This window comes from Pleurodeles waltl, chromosome 9 (genome assembly GCF_031143425.1).
Source record: "Pleurodeles waltl isolate 20211129_DDA chromosome 9, aPleWal1.hap1.20221129, whole genome shotgun sequence".
Classification (NCBI taxonomy): Eukaryota; Metazoa; Chordata; class Amphibia; order Caudata; family Salamandridae; genus Pleurodeles; species Pleurodeles waltl.
Genome location: NC_090448.1, coordinates 896,245,656 through 896,262,789, shown reverse-complemented (window position 1 = coordinate 896,262,789; position 17,134 = coordinate 896,245,656). Strand labels below are relative to the sequence as shown.

The 17,134-nt window shown below is 45.1% G+C and overlaps 1 protein-coding gene across 2 annotated transcripts in view; it reads right to left on the bottom strand.

The window, feature by feature from the left end:
* Positions 1-17,134, bottom strand: part of PPP4R4 (protein phosphatase 4 regulatory subunit 4) — a 1,510,494-nt gene that overhangs the window by 34,918 nt on the left and 1,458,442 nt on the right. For both annotated transcript variants that reach the window (XM_069208239.1, XM_069208238.1), the window contains one exon: positions 16,022-16,163. In XM_069208239.1, coding sequence (XP_069064340.1) covers positions 16,022-16,163 — 142 coding nt within the window. The remainder of the gene's footprint in view (positions 1-16,021; positions 16,164-17,134) is intronic.

Below are 17,134 nucleotides of genomic sequence, written 5' to 3'. Positions count from 1 at the left end.
GGACGGGGAGGGGGAGGGAAGAGGTCAAGTTGGGCAAAGAAAAGCTTCTTAGGGACAGTCGGGTGGGAGGAGGGACGGGAGTGGAGGTTGAGGGTGTGGTTGTTGGAGGTGTACGTCTGCTGGACTTGGGTGCAGGTGCATGGGAAGTGTGCATGTGTGAGGCTGATGGCTGTTGGGTGTCTGAGTGTATGCGTTTGTGTCCTTTAGGGGGGCAGACACAGTGGGAGAGGACACAGGGGACAGGTGGGTGGATGTTGTAGAGGTGTCTGCTAGTGAGGTGTGTGTGCTGCTTGGTGTGGTGATGCTGGTGATGGATGTTGATGTAGTGCATGCAGGTGTGAGTGTGGAAGTGACTGGGAGGGAGGAGGAGGAGGGAAAGACAGTGGAGGCAGTGGATGTTGTCATGTCGGCAACTGTATGGTGTTTGCTTGACTGCTTGAGGAATTAAGTGTGGTGCTTGTGTTTGCCTGTACCACTCTTGAGTGTTGTCTTGTGTGCATGCTCGTCTGTATGTGTGCCTGGGATGGGTTGGGGTTGAGGAGAATGGGACTGGGAAGTGGTAGTTGGAGGGGGGATGGTAGAAACAGGGACAATGGCTGCCATCAGAGAGGAGGCCAGAGTCTGAATCGATCTCTGTTTGGCCGCCAATCCACTGTGAAAGCTCTCCAGGAATGCACTGCATTGCTGCATCTGGGATGCCAGCCCCTGGATGGCATTCACAATGGTTGATTGCTCTACAGAGATGGATCTCAGGAGGTACATAGCCTCCTCACTCAGGGGAGCAGGGCCTGAGATGCCTGGGGCGAAGGAGATGCCCAATCTTCTGGGTGAGCGGGCACGGGCAACTTGCTGAGGGGCTACTGGGAGGTCGGTGCTGGTATGGGGGGTGGCGGTTGTACCTGCAGCTGGGGTGGTCACAGAGGTGTCCACCACCACCAGGGAGCTTCCATCGGAGGAAGTATCTGAGTCTGTGATGTCTCCACCGTGGTGCTCCCCTCGCCTTCCATCTACTGGTTCCCCCGGTATTGGTGGACTCTGCCTCCTGGGTCCTGTGGGATGCAGCTCCCTCTGTCGCCGGTGCCCCGGCTCCTCCATCAGATGATGCTAATGCACACAAGGACAGGATTACAAAACAAGAAAGGGGGGGAGACAAAGGAAACATGTCGTCAATGACAGCACCAACACCACTACTGGCATGCACATCACCGTCACACACATGGAATAGGCTAGTCACTAAGACAAGATGAGAACCACACACCGCCAACTGCAGCACTCCTGGGACCCACGATATCCAGGCTGAAATGGACTGCTAACAAGCTAGGTTACCTGTATTTGCCATACACCCATTACCATTCAGTTGACCCACATTGCAATGTCTGGCCCGGCCCTAGGGGCACCCACTACACCCACTAACATGCATCCACCACCCGGATACCATCCTAACAGCCAAAATATGTATTGATACCCACTGTACTCACCCCTTGTGGCTGCTGTGATTCCCTAAAGCGCCCATCCAGCCCAGGGTATCCCACCAGCAGTATGCGGGCCATCGGGGGGTCTGGGTCCGACAGGCACCCCTTCCGCATTGGGAGGCCATCCCCAGCTGGGCCTCCTCAGTCTTCCGTGCTCAGCGTCTCAGGTCCTCCCACCGTTTCCGACAGTGGGTGATCCCATATACCCCCAGGGTCCGCACGTCCTTGGCAACGGCATGCCATATTCCCTTCTTTTGATGGGCGCTGACCTGCAGAGGCAATACAGACAGGAGAACACCATTGGACAAACAGTCCAGCCTGTCACACAAATGGCCCATCATACCCATTTCCATCAGCATTGGCACACACATAGCCCAGCGCACAATATGTACACCACCACTAGACATTCCCCCACCCCCTACCTCCCTTACACAATGCTTGCACACACCCCTCCCTGCATCGTTCCCACATGCGTCGTGCCCAAAATGTACTCACCTGTTGGTCTTGAGGCCCATACCACTGTCCATACTGGGGTAGGACCCCATTAACAAGTTGCTCAGACTCCTTTAAAGTGAAGGCTGCCTCTCTTTCCCCGGTCACACGGGCCATGGTAGGTTCCAGACACAGGTCACAGCAGCACACACAGTGTAGATTTTCTCCTGTTGAAAGTCATGAAACAAGTGAGGAATCAAATAGAAGATGGTGGTCATGTCTGCGGCGGTGTACACCATCACCGCTAGCGTAGATCTACAATGGCAACTGTACTCCATAGAGCCCCATATTACCCAACGAGGAATTGCACAGTGGTGCAAGACCTTCTTCCGCCACGACTCCCAATGTTGGCGGAATTACCTCACTTCCACATGTCCCTCTATACAGGACAGACTGTCGCCATTTCAAGGAGGGGGAAACCGGCATTTCGACAATTACTGCGTCACAGATTAGATTGGCACATACTTCACCATTTACACTGTCCCAATACATAAGTGCACCATGTGGACTGCAGTTGTAGTTTTGTTGTTCCAATTGTGACACCCTACTCACTCTTGTGTCCCTTAGATACCTACTGCTGCAGATGAATAGGAGGTGGAGAAATACCCCCGTGCACAGACCTCTAGTGGACTTGGCTACACTGGAGGAGAGGCATATAATACTCACTTATAGACTGGACAGGGCCACAATCACAGATCTTTGTGCGCAGTTGGGGCCTGACCTGATATCAGCTATCAGTCATCCCACTGGGATCCCCCCTCTTGTGCAAGTTCTATCAGTGCTCCATTTCCTGGCAACTGGTTCTTTCCAAGTGACAGTGGGCTTGGCAGCAGGAATGTCACAGCCTATGTTTTCAATCATGCTGGCAAGAGTTCTGTTTGCCCTGGTAAAACACATGTGCAGCTACATCGCTTTCCCCTAGGCGGAAGATTTGGCCACTTTGAAGGCCGGATTCTATACAATGGGACATATCCCCCATATTATTGGTGCGATTGACGGGACACATATAGCGTTTGTCCCCCCCCGCCAGAATGAACAGGTGTTCAGAAATTGTAAGAGTTTCCACCCAATGAATGCACAGATGGTGTGCCTAGCGGACCAGTACATCTCCCACATCAATGCTAAGTATCCTGGGTCATTGCATAATGCCTTTGTTCTGAGGAATAGCAGCATCCCAAATGTGATGGCCCAACTACAGAGGCATAGGGTGTGGCTAATAGGTGAGCCTTGGTCCCCACCCACTGTATGTTAGAGTATGCCTCTGGTGTCAACCCCATAGGATTGTGTGTGGCTAAATGTTGTCCCTCAATACTTGCCGGAGACTCTGGCTACCCAAACCTATTGTGGCTGCTGACCCCTGTGAGGAATGCCAGGACAAGGACTGAAAAACATTATAATGAGGCACATGGGAGAACCAGATGGATTATCGAGAGGACCGTCGGCCTTGTGAAGGCCAGGTTCAGGTGCCTCCATCTGACAGGTGGACCCCTGTGCTACTCACCCGAGAAAGTCTGCCAAATAGTAGTGGCAAGCTGCATGTTGCACAACCTGGCCCTCAGATGCCATGTACCTTTTCCACAGGAGGAGGAAACTGGAGATGCCCCTGTGGCAGCGGTAGACCCTGCTGACAGTGAGGATGAAAAGACTGAGGATGAGGACAACAGAACATCAGTTATCCATCAGTACTTCCAATGACACACAGGTGAGACAGTGAATATTAACATTTCTATGACTATTGGTGTATTCTGTGTGGCTGTGGCATGATGGCATTCACTTCCTTTTACCTCTACTTACTGTCACCTATGGTTTGTCATTTTGCAAATGTTGTTGATATAACAACTGTGTACTGATGTGCTGACTACAGACAGCTCTAGGTCATTATTCCTATGCTCTCACAATGCACAATACAATTGCAATGGATGAAATTGTTTCCCTGAATTCACATTTTCAACACCTGACATACAAGTAGTTGAGTTGTGTCCAAGGGTGTTTATTGTAGTGCTAAGAAATTGAGGGGAACGTGCAATAGAATGGGGTGATGATGGAGGAAGGTTCAGGGTACTGTTCCAGTATGTTTGGAGCAGATATCCAGTGCTCCAGGTGGCTGGTAATTACCAATTCAATGCCCACTTACTGTACCCTCTGGCGTTTCATTTTGCAGATGTTGGTGATTTGAAAAATACTCTTGGTGTGATCACTACAGCCAGCTAGAGGTCAATAAATCTATGCTCATTCTATGTACAGTTAATTTGCAATGGTTGTACCTGTTTCAAACAATACATATTTGATATATGTGACATACTCGAAATCTATTTTTGTCAAAGGGTGTTTATTGAAGTGTTAATAAATAGAGGGGAACGTGCAATGGAATGGGGGGATGATGGAGTAAAGTCCAGGGTATTGTTCCAGTCTGTTTGTAGCACAGGTGCATTGTCCAAGGGGACATGGGAAGGGGAGCAACGGCAGTCCAAAGTCGACAAGATGACAGGGTGGGACACAAGGGGGACAATCAAGAGAGTCTCATTTTCTAGCAGTGGTCTTGGCAAGTGTCTCTGGCTTCTGTCTGGGTCACAGGGAACGTCTGTGGGGTGGTTCACCTTCTGCAGGGGGAGGAATGCTGGTGGCCTGTGGTTCCCATGGTGGTGCCTCCTGCCCACTAGCGACAGTGGAAGTGGAGCGCTGGTCAATGGACTGGCTAGAGGTAGGGGCCCGCTGGTGTGCTGATGCCTCCCTCACGACATTGGCCATCTCTGCCAGCACCCCTGCAATGGAGATCAGGGTGTTGTTGATGGCCTGCAAGTCCTCCCTGATCCCCTGATACTGTCCCTCCTGCAGCCACCTGATCTCCTGCACGTTGTCTAGGATCTGGCCCATCGTGTCCTGGGAATGTTGGTAGGCTCCCAGGATCTCGGAGAGTGCCTCCTGCAAAGTCGGTTCCCTGCTCCTGTCCTCCCCCTGGCGCACAGCAGTCCTCCCAGTGTCCCTGTAGGCCTGTGCCTCTGTCCCCTGAACGGTGTGCCCCCTGCCACTGACCCCAGGTCCCCGATTGTCTTGGGGGCGAGTTGTGGCCTGGGGTCCCTGTACAGGTGGGCACACTGCTGATTGACGTGTCCTGGGGACAGAGGTATAGGGATGCCGGGTGGGTGCAGTGGTGCTGGATGCTGATGGGGGAGACTCTGTGGTGGTCTGTGAGTGGGCTTGGGTGACTGGCTGTCCAGTGGTCCCTGATGGGCCAGGAAGGTCATCTAGATCCAGAAGTCCAGAGTTATTGTCATCACTGGGGGCACCTTCTGTTGGGGGACTGGATAGTCGTGGCACCTCCTCACCACTGACATTGGCTGGGGTACCTGTGGGAATGTAATTGATGTAATATACTACATGTGTATGACATATTGTACATCCCTGGCTTCCCCTCTATGGTTTCTGTTGCCCTGCCACCTTTTGTTTGTATATGGTGATGTATTGTTGTATTGTTAGTTTCCCTATGCTGTGCATGCTTTGGTGATGGGTGTCCATGCAGGGCTGGGAAGGCTGTCCATGCATTAGTATAGCATGCAGGGTTGGCATTGGGGTTAGTCATATGTGTAGGTGCAGTACGTGGGATGGAGTGGGGTGATGGGAGTGAGGTTGAGGGTGTGAGATGGCAGGCAGGTATGGGGGGGTGATAGGTAGTAAATGTTGACTTACCAGTGTCCAGTCCTCTGGCTACTCCAGCGAGTCCCTCAGCATGCAGTAATGCCAGTACTTGCTCGTCCCATGCTGTGAGCTGTGGGGGAGGATGGGGGTCCACCACTAGTCCTCTGTATGACGAGCTGGTGCTTTGCTGCTATGGAACGTACCTTCCCCCGTAGGTCGTTCCACCTTTTCCTGATGTCGTCCCTTGTCCTTGGGTGCAGTCCCACAGCGTTCACCCTGTCCACGATTCGCCACCACAGCTCCATCTTCCGGGCAATGGAAATCTGCTGTACCTGTGCTAAAAACAGCTGTGGCTCTACCCCGACAATTTCCTCCACCATGACCCTTAACTCCTCCTCAGTGAAACAGGGGTGCCTTTGTGGTGCCATGGGTGTTGTATGTTGTGTGTTGGTGAGAGTGTGTTGAGTAATGTTGTGGGGTGTGTGATGTGGGGTGCATGAGGGATGTATGGGTATAAGTGGTGTGTGTCTCGTTGTCTCTGTGATGTCGGTGGCTAACTCTTGCAGTCTTTTGGTGTTGGCAAAGTGTTCTGGGTAATGTGGGTGTGTGTTTTATAGTGGTGTGTGTTTTTAGTATTGGCCAATGTAGTGTTGTTTTGTTTGTGGGTGTCAATTCTGAGCGTGGCGGTATGTGCTGCCATTAGTTTACCACAATTGAATGTCCACTGTGATAATTCATGGGTCATAATGTGGTGGGCGTCGTTTTTTTGGTGTAACGGTATGGGTGTTGGTACCGCCACTTTAGCATTGACCTTTGGGCTGGCGGATTTGTGTGTGTGGCAATATTCTGTCAGATTGGTGTGTGTGTCATAATATGGAAAACAGATATCCGCCACCACGGCGGTATGTTGGCGGCCGTCAGCGTGGCAGTAAGCGTCATTTACCTCTAATGTCATAATGAGGGCCTTAGTGTTTAAATATAAATATATATGTCTAGGTTATATATGTGTATATAAATATATATTAGTTAAATTTTTTTTTAAGGGTTTATGGTGGGTATGGGTTTTTGGTGGTATGGGTAATTTTAGGGTTTGGGGGGCATGAGTTTTTGGCAGGTAAGGGTAATGTTAAGGCTTAGGGTGTGTATGGGTTTTTGAGCGGGAAGGGTAATTTTAGGTTTTAGAGAGAGTATGGGTTTTTGGGTGGCAATGGTCATTTTTGGGTTTAGGTAGGTATGAGTTTTTGGGTGGCAAGGGTAATTTTAGGGTTTAGAGTTGGTATGGGTTATTGGGTGGCAATAGAAACTTTAGGGTGGGTATGTGTTTTTGGATCGCAATGGTAATTTTAGGGTTTAGGATGGGTATGGGTTTTTGGTAGTGCTGGGCAGAGCTCACAGAATTTCACTCCACGGAATTCCATGCAGCTCCCAAAAAACTCAGTGGAATTCCATGGAGTTCCGCGTGTACTATGGGGTACTACTCAGCCAGCCACCCCTACTAGGAATCTGACCTGGTTACAGTTGCTCGAGGGTCCAAACAGATCTAAGATGGACAGCAGTGTTTAGCCACAATTGAGAAGGTTCCTTTTCTTTGACAGGTGATACAGTTGCATGTGCTTTCTTGAATTTAAGCGCTGCCTTGGAAATTCCTCACTGTCTCGTCGACATTTGGGTAACTCTCTCAAGAGTGGGAGAGCGTCCCCAAAACTGTCCCAGAGATGACACGGTTCCAAGTTGCGCTCTTTTAATGGATCCAGTTTATTTGTGACTTTGACAGATCTTTGCTGCAGACAGCAAAGAGCCTGAGGGCCAGGCACACAGCGGCCTCCGTGCTGAGCTGACGCATGTATTGGACCCAAAGTCCCTACTTCCCGAACAGGTTATAGGATACTCGCTCCCTGACAATAGTTGTGGACTTCCCCAACAGGTTATAGGATACTCGCTCCCTGACAATAGTTGTGGACTCTCATTCACACGGCTGACCTCATTTTCTTTACCTCACGTGTTTGAGCAGACACTCACTCCGCACTCAGAATTGGGATGGATCCTAGTACAGACTGAAGTCTGCACCTTAGAGTATAGAAGCCTCTTGAGCAAACCATACTCTGCCAAGCTTGATGTTGTTTTTGGCTTTCACAACAAGCGGCAATACTTAATAAAAGTATCTCAACATCATCATCTCGACAAAAAAGTAAACTCCGTTCTGCCGACAGTCGGCAGAGTTTTTTTGCCAAACTCCGAGCTCCAAGAACTCTGCCGGTGGAGCGGGGTTTGCCACCCAGCCCTAGTTTTTGGGTGGCAAGGGTAATTTTATGGTTTAAAGCGGGTATAGGTTTTTGGGTGGCAAGGGTAACTTTAGGGTTTAAGGTGGGTATGGGTTTTTGGGTGGCAAGGGTAATTTTAGGGTTTAGGGTGGATATGGATTGAGGAATAGTATATATATTTGTATATATATATATATGTTCAACAAAAAGCGCTGCACTCCTGGAGGTTTCTCTTAGTAATTTTCATTTATTCATCAAAGCAGCATGAAACCAGACCCCACAACGCGTTTCGACTGATGTCTTTTTCAAGTGGTATGTAGTCTGTATTCACATCGTTTTCACAATCAAAGCTTTTTTATACATACAGAGCATTCTGGGACATGTTCATTATATTAGTGCATTCTGGGATTTGTAGTTTCTCATATATAATCCAGCTGGGGTTTATTAGTCTCCTGTGACTCATTATCTTCTCATTTGCGCTCCGCATGGCTCCATAAATTTCAACATTAAATGAGGCTTCCATAAATCCATCAAGTACTTCATTTTCATTTTTTCCGTGCAACTGCACATTTATCTTTCATGCCGATCTCTCCAATAATATTAACAAGCCCTGCTTCTGTGTTTACGCAGTGCCATGTCACAGAGCTAATTACATTTCCCATTTTCAGCCCATATTCCTTGAGAATAACCCCCTGCTTAGTTTATTTAACCTCACCTCCAGGCCCTCCAAATAAAGGGCCGCATCGGTATTTGTCATAAATAAAGGGACATCTGCTCACCTTATGTCTTGATGAGATTATCCCTTAAGTGGCAGAGTGGCGCAAGGCGCATTAGAAGTTCTGACAATTTTAGTCCCAAGTCTTCCATTGTTTAGTACAAACGCAGAGGCATCGTATCCCCTTGCCTCCTCTTTCCACAGTTTCTGATGTTTAAAAATACCAGGTGCCTCCGTAGAATTTAATTCCACAACAAAGGGTCTTCAAAACAGGACACTCTGACCGCTGGTGCAAACGTGAAGGATGAAGACCACCACCCCTGGTAAATAAGTTCCACAAAAAGCGCTGCACTCCTGGAGGTTTCTCTTAGTAATTTTCATTTATTCATCAAAGCAGCATGAATCCAGACCCCACAACGCGTTCGACTGACGTCTTTTTCAAGTGGTATGTAGTCTGTATTCACATCGTTTTCACAATCAAAGCTTTTTTATACATACAGAGCATTCTGGGACATGTTCATTATATTAGTGCATTCTGGGATTTGCAGTTTCTCATATATAATCCAGCTGGGGCTTATTAGTCTCCTGTGACTCATTATCTTCTCATTTGCGCTCTGCATGGCTCCATACATTTCAATATTAAATGAGGCTTCCATAAATCCATCAAGTATTTCATTTTCATTTTTTCGTGCAACTGCACATTTATCTTTCATGCCGATCTCTCCAATAATATTAACAAGCCCTGCTTCTATGTTTACGCAGTGCCATGTCACAGAGCTAATTACATTTTCCATTTTCAGCCCATATTCCTTGAGAATAACCCCGTGCTTAGTTTATTTAACCTCACCTCCAGGCCCTCCACATAAAGGGCCGCATGGTATTTGTGATAAATAAAGGGACATCTGCTCACCTTATGTCTTGATGAGATTATCCCTTAAGTGGCAGAGTGGCGCAAGGCATTAGAAGTTCTGACAATTTTAGTCTCAAGTGTTCCATTGTTTAGTACAAACGCAGAGGTATCGTATCCCCTTGCCTCCTCTTTCCACAGTTTCTGATGTTTAAAAATACCGGGTGCCTCCGTAGAATTCAATTCCACAACAAAGGGTCTTCAAAACAGGGCACTCTGACTGCTGGTCTGGTCTGGACTTGGGACTAAAATTGTCAGAACTTCTAATGCACCTTGCGCCACTGTGCCACTTAAGGGATAATCTCATCAAGACATAAGAATATATATATATATATATATATATATATATATATATATATATATAGTGCTTATACTTATACAGTAAAATAGTTGTATTTAACCCTTTACCACACTTATGCCTTTACCATTCATGCCTTTACAACGAAAATCATTGTAAAGGCCTGCATGGTAAAGGCATAATCATTGTAAAAACATTGTGGTAAAGGTTATGCCTGATAATGGCATTCGCTTTGTGATGACCAGGTTGTAACGGCATGCTTTACAACAGAATGTGTGGTTCGGTCATACAAGCTATATCGATCATAAAACAAATGCAGACCAGAAGGCCTGGACTTTTTAACCCCTTCAGGGAAATCTTCAATGACTCTATGGAACCGTCTGGCGTTCAACTGCCATTTATTAAGTGCATAAGTCATTCCTATTTAAAAAAAATCAGATTCTGATCCAGCAATTATGAAAAATGTCTAGCTTGTCTCTTTTCTGCTTGCCTCAATAAAACTTATAGAAAGCAATGCTGCAACTCGACTGTGATACTGTATGAAATCTGCTGATGGTGTTTGCTTCTCCCAAGTTGGCTTTCACCAATCCCATTGCACTAAATGGGTGTGGTCGCTGAGCTCAACAACATTAAGATGACACCTTATGACAGTAGCACCCCTACGTGGACAATATTAGATTTTAGTGTAGACTTTAACATGTTTGAAGGTAACATCCTTTTAAATCAGCTGTAGTGACAGTGTCAACAACTTCCCAGAGCTCCTGTTTAGCTACTTTGTTGCGAATCACACCTGATCTGCTAGGCTTCCACTTTCTCTAGTTTTAGTTACTGCTTGGAATTTGTGATTCTTCATGGTTTAACCCCTTAATTTATATGTTGTCCCATTATCCAAACTCATCCAGTCCAGAATCCTCTTTATTATATCGACAACACAGAGCTGATGACTGAGCTGGTTGGAGATCTTTTGTCTGACATAAAATTTCAGAAATGCATGTGCTTCACAAGGATGCTGAGGAGTAGTAACTGGCTACAGCTCAACACAGAAAATACATTGCTGTTGTTAATTCATCAGAGAAGGTGTTGCGTAGGCTCTCATTATCCTAATGAGGCTCCTGGATTCGTGAGGCAGAATCACCTGGATTGAAGGGAACTGAGTCCAAATCCACACCATGTGACAATTGTAGGCCTAATACAGGTTTCGGGCTAACTAGCAGCGCCTCACCTCTGCCCAAAAGCAGGGGTGATTGTGGCAAACAGGCGCATGACAAGATTGACTTCTTAGAGGAAATCGTGATGCATCAGAGCTCCTCCTTTTCTTTCAGTTACATTAGTTTCACACATGCAAAGAAAAAGAGAGGCAGAGAATGATTCAATAAGGTTTATTGAATTAACTGCATCTTAGATAAAATGCAATGAATTGCAATAAGTAGGATGTTAAAACACCATAAAAACAAAATGCTGACGAGAAGAGTGAAACACAGAAAAAGTCCCACCATACTGTCACTAGGTAGGTGGTTCCTAAGCTATACTTGAGCACAGCATAATAAGCCCTAATCCGCTTTTCAGGTTCCCCCCCCCTGGGGAGACATCATCCCCCATAGCTGAGCAAGGAAGCTTATTGTCTAGAAAGGCACCATCCCCATGTAGGCCAGGCATCCAGTAATCTAAGCAACCAGCTTTAGCGAAGGCAATCAGCATGCAGTTGTGGTCGTCTGGCTGGAATCTCCCTCTAACGTGTGGGACAGAGAAGTGTTTTTATAACAAAACAGCTGATGTTCTGAGAAAATGTCCCCACTTAAGAATGTGTATGTTTCTGTGAACATTGGAGACACAGTATACCACTTTGCAGGCAACTCTATTTCGCTGCGGCTTTGAGGAAAGCACAAAGTGAAAAGAATGTCTTGCTAGAAATGTAATGCTTTCCTAGACAAAAAAACAACTAGATAAAGAAAATAAAACAGCACCGCAAATATGGCCTGTGCTAAAATAATAAAATTAAGCTGAATAAAATGTAACTGAGCTAAAGTGCACAAGCTGCAGGCCTATTTGCTAAAATAACATCCCTGAAAAACATGGCTAAAATAGCTATACAATCAGTTGATTCTGATCGGAGTTTAGACAATAAAATGGACTCCAATCCATCATTTTCTAATCAGATATCTATTCTTGCCTCAACCAGGTCCGATTTAATTCACTCAGAAATATCTTCAATTTTTTAAGAGGATTGCAAAGATAGGCTATGTAAGCCATTATAGGATCTGGACATTGCCAATTCTGTACAGATTGGCTTCCTAGACTACTTCTTACAATTATTTCAGGTGATTCAGAACCAGGTAGCTTTTCTGGTCATAGAAGCATTTTGATTTAGTCATGGCAGTATGTTTCTTTTGTACCTAACCTGCCTTTCTATTAACCCCTTCGCTGCCAGGCCTCTTCCCCCTCAGGTGCCAACCTTTTTTTTGGCTATTTGGGGCAGTTCGCGCTTAGGCCCTCATAACTTTTTGTCCACATAAGCTACCCACGCCAAATTTGCATCCCTTTTTTTCAACATCCTAGGAATTCTAGAGGTACCCAGAGTTTGTGGGTTCCCCTGGAGGAGACCAAGAAATTAGTCAAAATACTGCAAACATTTGCTTCTTTTAAATAAAATGGAAAAAGGGCTGCAGAAGAAGGCTTGTGTTTGTTTCCCTGAATATGGCTTCAACAAAAGTTTTGCGGTGTTAAAATCAGCATCTTCCCAACTTTCAGGAACAGGCAGACTTGAACTGGAAAACCATGTTTTTCAACTAAATTTTGGCATTTTACTGGGACATACCCATTTTCACTATATTTTGTGCTTTTAGCCTCTGGGTGTGAAATCAGTGCTGGATCCCAGACAACTAAACATATCTCAAAAGAAGAAAAAATTCTGAATTCAGTAAGGGGTCATTTGTGGAGATTTCTGAAGGTTTTCCTACCAAAAATAACTGTGATCCCTTAGTGTTTTCTTAGCCAGAATCCTCAGCAAACCTCAAATTTAGCTAAAAAAAACCAAATCACACTTTTCCCACATTTCTGTGTGGGATCACCGCACCGGGAAAAATTTCCTACCACCCAACGTTCCCCCCATTCTCCCGGTAAACATTATACCTCACTTGTGTAGGTGGTCCAAGTTCCCATGACAGGGAGATAGACAAAAACATGTTGAAATTGAGGGGGAACCAAAGCGGGTTCAAAAGGTCAAAAGGGCAGTTTGAAAAAAAAACATTTTTAGGCTGACAAGTGGGGCAGAATTTTTATCGGCATAGATTAGACAATGCTGGGTGGTAGGAATTTTATGGATTCCTGCAGATTCCGGAAGGTTCCATCACAATAATGTGGAAAAAATGTGTGATTTCCAGCAAAGTTGGAGGTTTGCAGGGCATTATGGGTAAGAAAATGGTGCAGGTGCATGTGAAGCACACCACCCAGGACTCACCCAGATGTTTAGTTTTCAGATGTGTCTAGGTCTAGTGGATTTTTCTACATGGCAGCGTCCCAAAGTCCAAAAAGTGAAGCCCTCACCATTCCAAGTGGGACAATTTCGAGAGTTAGCCAAGCTCTCATGGCCCAAATGTAAAATCAAAACCCAAAATAATGAAATGTCCTCTTGCTTGCCATGGGATAAGATGTTTTAGTGTGCTGGGGAGAGCTGAAAAACTGTTACCCCCTTCAGTTGGGGTGGGGGCATAACCATGCTCATACTGATTGGTAGCCACCACCACACTATTATTATTTTTTTTTAATTCCCTGGCATCTAGTATACTTTATGCCCCCCTGTGGTGTGGATCGGGGGTAATTGCCCCATCTGCCCACTGGTGGGCAGAACAACTTTGGCCTCATTTATTTGGGGTGAGGTGATAGCCATACCCCGACCCTGTTATTTTGAAAAAAAAATCTTCCCTGGTGGGCTTTTTGCCCCCCTTGGGGGCAGATAGGTCTTCCAAAAATAGGCCGATCTGCCCCCTAGGGGGACTGATATGGCCAACAGTAATGTGTCCCCATGGGGAGCGACCCTTGCCAAAGGGGCTGCCCCCCAAACAAAATACACACATACACACACTCCAAACCCTGGTGCCTAAGTGGTTTCTGCCTCCCCCCGGGGGCAGAAATGGCCTAAAAACTATTTGGCCCCCAGGGAGCAACCCTTGCCTAATGGCACCTGCCCCCCGAGGGCAGATCATCCTAATTAGTTTAGAAAGGGTGATGTTAATTTTTTTAAACAACGCCAATCTCTGTTTCTTAGTATCTGTATTGTTGTGACTGTATTCTTTGTATGCCTTATGCTTCTGATACTGAACCTATTCCGGCGCTTCAGCTTGCCGATTCTGATTCTGCATCTTTATGATGTGATATTGATATACAGCTATATTGCACTTATTACTAATTTGTAATAAAGCTACTAAACTTTAAAGATCGATACCTGGTCTTCATTATGTGGCCACATGGGCTCCACGAAAGATACATTTTAAATTTGTTATTAATTGCCTTGACTCCTAGTCATCTAAAAAATCGATCAGATGAATACTGAACCTGGTTCAATGTGTGCTCCAGCAGCACCAGTGTACCATAAAGCAGATTAGTACACCACTCTGCTTATTTGCACAGACAAGACATGGCTGAAGAGATCAGACACAAATAAAGCCCTTGGTGAAGGAAGCTGACCTAAAACACCCTTTATTTTTCTGGTTTGATGAAATTAACTTTGAAACAGAGTAAAGGTTGTCTAAGACCAGACATCAAAATGTGGAATTTGCATGTGTTTAAGACTTAAATGTCGTTCATGTATGTGTCATCATGTAGAGTTTTTTTTAGACTGGTTCAGTGCTGGAATTGGAATAAAAAATACTACAGGAACCATAAATTGGAGGACATGGTGTGGTGGCAGTGGAAAAGGGGTGGAGTCACAAGGGGTGGAGCTTAAAAAACAGTGTCAATTTACAGAATTTGTTTTTCAATCTGCTGCAAAGAAATTGGTTACAAGGACAAATGTGACAGTGTTCTAAATTACTTAGTTTGTCATAAAGAGGAGGCATATTAAAATATCCTACAGGGTTAAAACAACTGCCGCAGAGATAATTGTGTTCCCAGCAATTTTGAGGGGATTATAATAACAGTAAAATACCTCTGGTGGTTAATGCAGTTCTCTGAGAGTTCTGTGTTTTCCCAGTCAAAATGTTCACTCATAAAGTAACATAGAGGGTTAAAATGGCTGCTGCAAAGCACATCGCCTCTGGATACCCTCACAGGTGACACGCTGTGCTTTTCACAAATCCACCTTACATTACATTACATTGTGTAACATGCAGATCATAGAAATGTCATGGAGTTCTCTCATGCACCACATACATATTAGTATAGGAATCTGTGACCAAAATGCATCTGCCACAAGATCCACAAGTCTTAAACCTCAAAAACATTCTGAAAAAGCACACTGTTTCCTGACATAATGTTGAGATGGGCCAAAAACAGCCCCCTAACTACTCCGGATCCATGTTGGAAACGCGCAAAAGACGAAACTGACATTGCATCAGCAAGGGAGTTATATAGACTTTGTTAACTTCACAACCGGTGGAAGACGTAGATACAGAGTCACACAACGTCCTCTTCTGGGGCGCAAACAGGCTCATGAAAAAATTTCCAGATCCATTCCGGCACCTAGGGAGGACTCTAAACTGAGGAATCTGTGCTAGATATCTTTATAAGATGATATGTGCTTTCTACACCTTATAAGTTATAACCCTCATGCATTATTTATTGTAAACTGATTTAGACATGGGTATGATTTATTGTGCCTGTGTGTGTGATGAAAAGTGCTCAAACACTCTACACTCGGATGAGTAGGGCTACGAAAAAATAAAAAAATAGTAGATGCCATTTGCATCAATATTTGTGTAATTACTCATATAGACCAAAACACCTTGCATTTTTACAGTGCATAGAGAGTAGAACCAAGTCAAAAACCTGTCTCCAGGTGTAGGCCAATGACAACAATTTGGATATGCAACAGAATAATAGGGAGAAGAGGAATCACAACAGGGGGGAGAGGCTGGAGGAGTAAAATTATATTTTAACTTTTCTCTTTCAATATAAGTTTCCCTGTGTTCGCTAGAGGAAAAAAATATCTTTTAATTTTCAATCGTGCACTTTCCAACTTTTAAACATTTTACATTTAAAATCATAATACATAAGCTAATGTGGTGAGGTCAACGAATAACTTACAAGCTCAACTTCCTTGGCTGCATATCTTTACTCCCATTACTCTTTTGATCAAGTGTATTACTCGTGCTACGGGAGGAAGATGCTATGGCAGAACTAGGTGAGAAGGTCATATTCACACTGGTACGAGCCTTAAATGAATCATCTGAAAGAAAGTAAAGACACAGCAAATTAAACACATTTTTTCATGCTGTGCAGATGCTCCTAGCATGTCAATCAATGTTTTATTTCAGTCTATCATAACAAAAAATTCACAAAAACTATATATAGTCACTGAAAAAAACAAAGGTTACAGGGACATTATGGCTAGGAAAAAGAGTTAAAATAAACCCTTAGAACTTCAAGAAAAAATACGTTATAGTTAAGCTCACATTTTACACACAAAAACCATAGCAATTCAGCAGTTACAGTTTCCTAACATAAGTAGGACTGTAACTCGTGGCCCTGAAGTTCCTCTATGGCACAAGTTATAGTTTCTTCAAATAAGTATAACTATAACTGCTGAATTTCTGTGGTTTTGTGTGTGTAAAATGTAAACCTAACTATAACGTTTCCGTAATCTTTGTTTTTTTCAGTATATTTCTAAGATGTTTTAAATTGTATTTCCTAAAGCTAACGTCGCTGTAACCTTTGTTTTTTTCAGTGAATTTCTATGTTTTTTTAAATATTAAGTATTATTTAAAAACCATATGTTCATCCAATCACCGCTGCACATGGCCTTTGGCCGTGCGCATCAGGGGGTTGGTCACAGGGCCAGGCCCTGCAGCTAACGCCCACATGCTCCCAACCCGATGGATCACAGGCCTTTGACAGTGCCCAGCCTGGGGTTGTCCGTAGGGTCTGGCCACAGGCAAAGACCTGAGCAAACCCCCCCCCCAGCACACACCGAACTCCATGCTGCGAGGTGGATCAGCGTCCCTAGATAAACATAAATATTTTTTCTTTAATAACTCAAGAACTACTGAAGAGATTTGCACCAAAAACAAAAAGAGATCTTGCTGGACCAAGATCTAGCTTTCTGCCAAATTTGGTGTAATTGCGTTCAGCGGTTCAGGCTGTAGTCGTGTCTAAAATCCCTATGGGAAATTTTATGGAGGAAATGTGTTTTGGGACCCC